Source organism: Lutzomyia longipalpis, chromosome 3 (genome assembly GCF_024334085.1).
Source record: "Lutzomyia longipalpis isolate SR_M1_2022 chromosome 3, ASM2433408v1".
NCBI lineage: Eukaryota > Metazoa > Arthropoda > Insecta > Diptera > Psychodidae > Lutzomyia > Lutzomyia longipalpis.
The window spans coordinates 11,406,532-11,410,434 of NC_074709.1; the positions used below are offsets into that span (position 1 = coordinate 11,406,532).

General features: G+C 30.2%; 1 protein-coding gene across 1 annotated transcript; it reads left to right on the plus strand.

Moving 5' to 3' along the window:
- The first annotated feature begins 1,149 nt into the window (after positions 1-1,149).
- Positions 1,150-2,525, plus strand: LOC129792136 (uncharacterized). Its single transcript, XM_055830920.1, has 2 exons — positions 1,150-1,686; positions 1,753-2,525. The coding sequence occupies exons 1-2, from the start codon at positions 1,600-1,602 to the stop codon at positions 2,341-2,343; spliced, it is 678 nt and encodes a 225-aa protein (XP_055686895.1). The 5' UTR covers positions 1,150-1,599; the 3' UTR covers positions 2,344-2,525.
- Positions 2,526-3,903: the final 1,378 nt, after the last annotated feature.

Below are 3,903 nucleotides of genomic sequence, written 5' to 3' on the forward strand. Positions count from 1 at the left end.
TTCAGATCTTCGGAAATATTCAGATGATTCGTCTAAAAAACCAAAATATTCGCTAGATAAATACCCCTTAACCACAGCCGGAGTAATAGCCAAATGAAGTTTGCCTTAAGAATCATCAATTTTCGTTGGTGCGGATACTTTTGCAGGGTAGTGTACTTACTTATCGGGAATATTTTTCTTTTTTAATTGAAATTAAACATCTAAATTTTTATTGAATTCAATTTTGCAGCAACATCGTATGATTTTTGAATGATTAATAAAATGAATTTTCACAGATTTTCTTTTGAATAGAAGTTTCGGTTATACAGAAAGGCGATAACTTGGGTAAGAAAATATCAGTAAAAAGAGACACATATAGCATACAATTATACCTTTATACCTAACAGAAATATTCACATTATACATTACTTATATTATCTATTATTATTTATAAATAATAAATTTAAAACTAAAAAATGAATAGATAAGTGCACTTATACGAAATGAAACGAGATAGTGAAAAATATTATACATACCTATTCCAAAAAACAAATATATCTATATAAAAAATTGATAAAAATAATCAAATATTGTATAGAAAGGACAAAAATACGAAAAAAAATCAATTTTATTATTAAGAAAAAAAAGAGATGAGAAAGATTATAAAATAATAGGCAGTGTTTTCTTTGAGAAAATATAGGAATGAAAATTAACAAAAAAAAAACAATTTAATAACTTTGAATTTATTGGACAAATTATCTCTATATATAATGTGAAAACTGCTTATGAATCAATATATATAGAATGAACAAGTTTATGTATATTTGTCCCCCTTATTTTTTTGCTTTCAGCATAATTATGAAAGAGAGAACGAAAAAAAAGAATTAAACACAGAATGAGAATATAAAAAAAAACAATAAAAAATTACATCAAAGAAAAAATAAGCAAAAAAAAATTCAAATAAATGTAATTGATATTGAAATAAAAAGAATAAAAAACTCTATTTTGTGATTTTCTCAATTTTCTTCGTCGCCCCTTTTTTTTCGTATTCATCTTATATGTATATGATTTAATTCTCACCGCTCTTTTTTATATGTAGGTATGATATATACATATGTATGTAGATATATAGATGTATGGAGGGTGACTCGACTACGACTGTTTCAGTCTTTTAATCGATTTCACAACAAAATGCAAGTGCGCGAGAATGAGAAGGCGGATTTACATAATTTAGTATTGATATTTTATGCTACATACAGGGGGGGGGGGTAGGGGGAGAGTGGGAAAAAATTTGAATAACTAAAGAAATTGCGCAAATTATCGAAAAAATTGGCCAATGAAATCGCAATCAAATCGCATTGGTTAACTTCCGGAGGAGAAATTCGTGTCGATATGATTCATCTTCGAGCTTCTCCGGTCGTTCCTTCCTCGGAGATGTTCAACAATGTATGTACTACCTTCGGGTAGACATAGTCGGTTACCGTGTGTACTCTATAAAAGAGCGCGCTTTTCAAGTTCCATCACACACAACATTTATTCGGAGTCACAAGTCCACACGAAATTGTGATAAAATTACATTAAATTCTGTGACTCATTCTTGTTCTTTTTTTTGTGTGAAAAATGGCCGCACTTATTGGGAATATTCCTGAATTCACTCCCTATTCCGATTGGAAGGTTTACCTGGAGAGACTCGAGCAATTCTTCTTGGTAAGAAAACTTAATTAATTTATGAAAAAAAGTGATTTTTTTTATTAATAAAAATTATTTTTATAGGTGAACGACATCCCGGATGAGAAGAGGAATGCCATTCTCATTTCCGTCATTGGCAATGACACCTACAAGACTTTGCGTGATCTCTGCCATCCAGCATTGCCCAAGGATAAAACATTCCAAGAGCTGTGTGAGTTGATGGACAAGCAGTTTGGCCCACAAATCTCTGTCTTTCGTGAACGCAACAAATTCTACCAGGCAAAGCAGTATGACTACGAAGGTGTCTCACAGTGGTTTGCACGCATCAAGACACTTTCGGTTGATTGTAAATTTGGTGAGACTTTGGAAGCAATTCTGCTGGATCGTTTTATCAGTGGTCTCCGCAATCCTGCCGTTCTTGATCGTCTCTGTGAGGAGAATGAGAGTACTCTCACGCTAAATAAAGCCGTGGAAATTGCCGTGAATAAGGAGAGTTCTGGAGCAGATGGGAATTCCTATAATCGTTACAACAACAACAACAGCAACTGGAATCGTCCATGGAACAATAGACGTGGGAATCGCGGGAGACGTGGAGGTAATCGCGGTGGGGGATTTAATCCTGGATTTAACTCAGCAGCAAATGAACAGACTGGATCTGAGCATGGCGACAATTAAAATTGAAACGCAATTCTCAGTATAACTATAGAGCCTTAATATAATGTGATTTTATCTATTACAAAATGTCTTTATTTTTATAATAATATAATAGTATAGGTACATTAAGAAGTTATGTACAGATTGATAAAAGATTTAAAAAATTGTTGATTACACCTTTAATAAAATTGTATTATACAACATTCGAGTCGTTTTATTTTCTGATAACTTCTAATCAGCTGCATGGCGAAATTTATAGGAGAGAGCATGTTCTTATCAATCATTTTGCACAAATTTTTGTTCTTATTAAACACAGAAATGTGCAGAAAAGTCTTAGAACCGACGGTGAATTTTATTATTTTCTTTTTCATTTTAAGAATTATCGTCAAAGAGAAATTTGCTTAATCCTTTCAAGTTCTTTTGGTCATAATCTAACCCAAATAGGAAATGATTTCGTAACGACATCTCTAGTTAATATTTTTGGTTGATTTCTTTGTAGTTATAGAGCTAAAGGATCACCCAAACAAGATATTTTCTTGGTTTGTTCAATTTTTTTTTAATTTTTTTATTAACCATTTTTAGCAACAATTTGAAAATAAATTTATTGAGTTTCAATTGTTTAAAAAAAAAGCAATTTTTCGTTTTTAAAAATTATCCGATGGTCCAAATTGTTATAGATTTTATAAATAAGGAAAAGTGGGGCTAAATCCTAATTAATTAAACCTTAATCTGTAAGACACCCAAAAAGCAAGAAATTTTCCTAAATAAATCGTTCTTGTAGGAAATTTTCTGCCCTACAACTTTGTCTCAGACCACTTTTCTCTATCTGCAAGAGAAATATAAGTTTTCGAGTTATTTATAAATCTTTCCATTCCTGATCCTCTTAAAAATTGTTAAGCAATTTTAGTTAATTAATTTTTTTTAAGATTAAGTAGAAGAAATTTTCCATCATATGAAGAAAATTTGCTCTTTGAGAACGTCGTAAGTGGAACAAATTTTCTGAAAAGCTTTATTATAAGTACTTAAACATTATCAATTTAATGGACATGAAAGGATACAAATTTTCTTTTCAACATTTCAAAGAAAATATCAAGATATTTAAAATTGCACCTTAAAGGGTTAAGCAATATATAGAGAAAAAAATATTTTTTTTATGCGCACTATTTTTTTTAATTTAACTCTCCACAAAAGAAAAACTTTTTTCTCTAATATTCAAAAGAGAATTCAAAGGAAAATATAAAATATCAAATTTTTTTTTTAAATTTCTATTACATATTTAGAAATTAATAGAATTCTTAGTCACCCACACATTTGAATAAGGGTATACTGCTAAGCTTAATTTGATATGGATTTTCTAATGAATTTCCTGCTATATATAAAATACCTGTACCTACATACATTATATACATATATGAAAAAAAAAATCATTAATAATTTTTCTCTAATTTCCACTATTTCACAATGAATAGTAATGTGCCGGGTATGATGATATCATAATACAGTGAGCCCCAGTATACAACGACTACTCGGATGTACTCTTCACACTCATTATTTTCAATGCGCGAGAGTAGTTTAACCAAG

Bases quoted from the DNA above. Each gene is read 5' to 3' on its own strand.
- LOC129792136 (XM_055830920.1), top strand. From the start codon at position 1,600: ATGGCCGCACTTATTGGGAATATTCCTGAATTCACTCCCTATTCCGAT. The intron at 1,687-1,752 runs GTAAGAAAACTT...TTATTTTTATAG, and splicing joins GACTCGAGCAATTCTTCTTG to GTGAACGACATCCCGGATGA.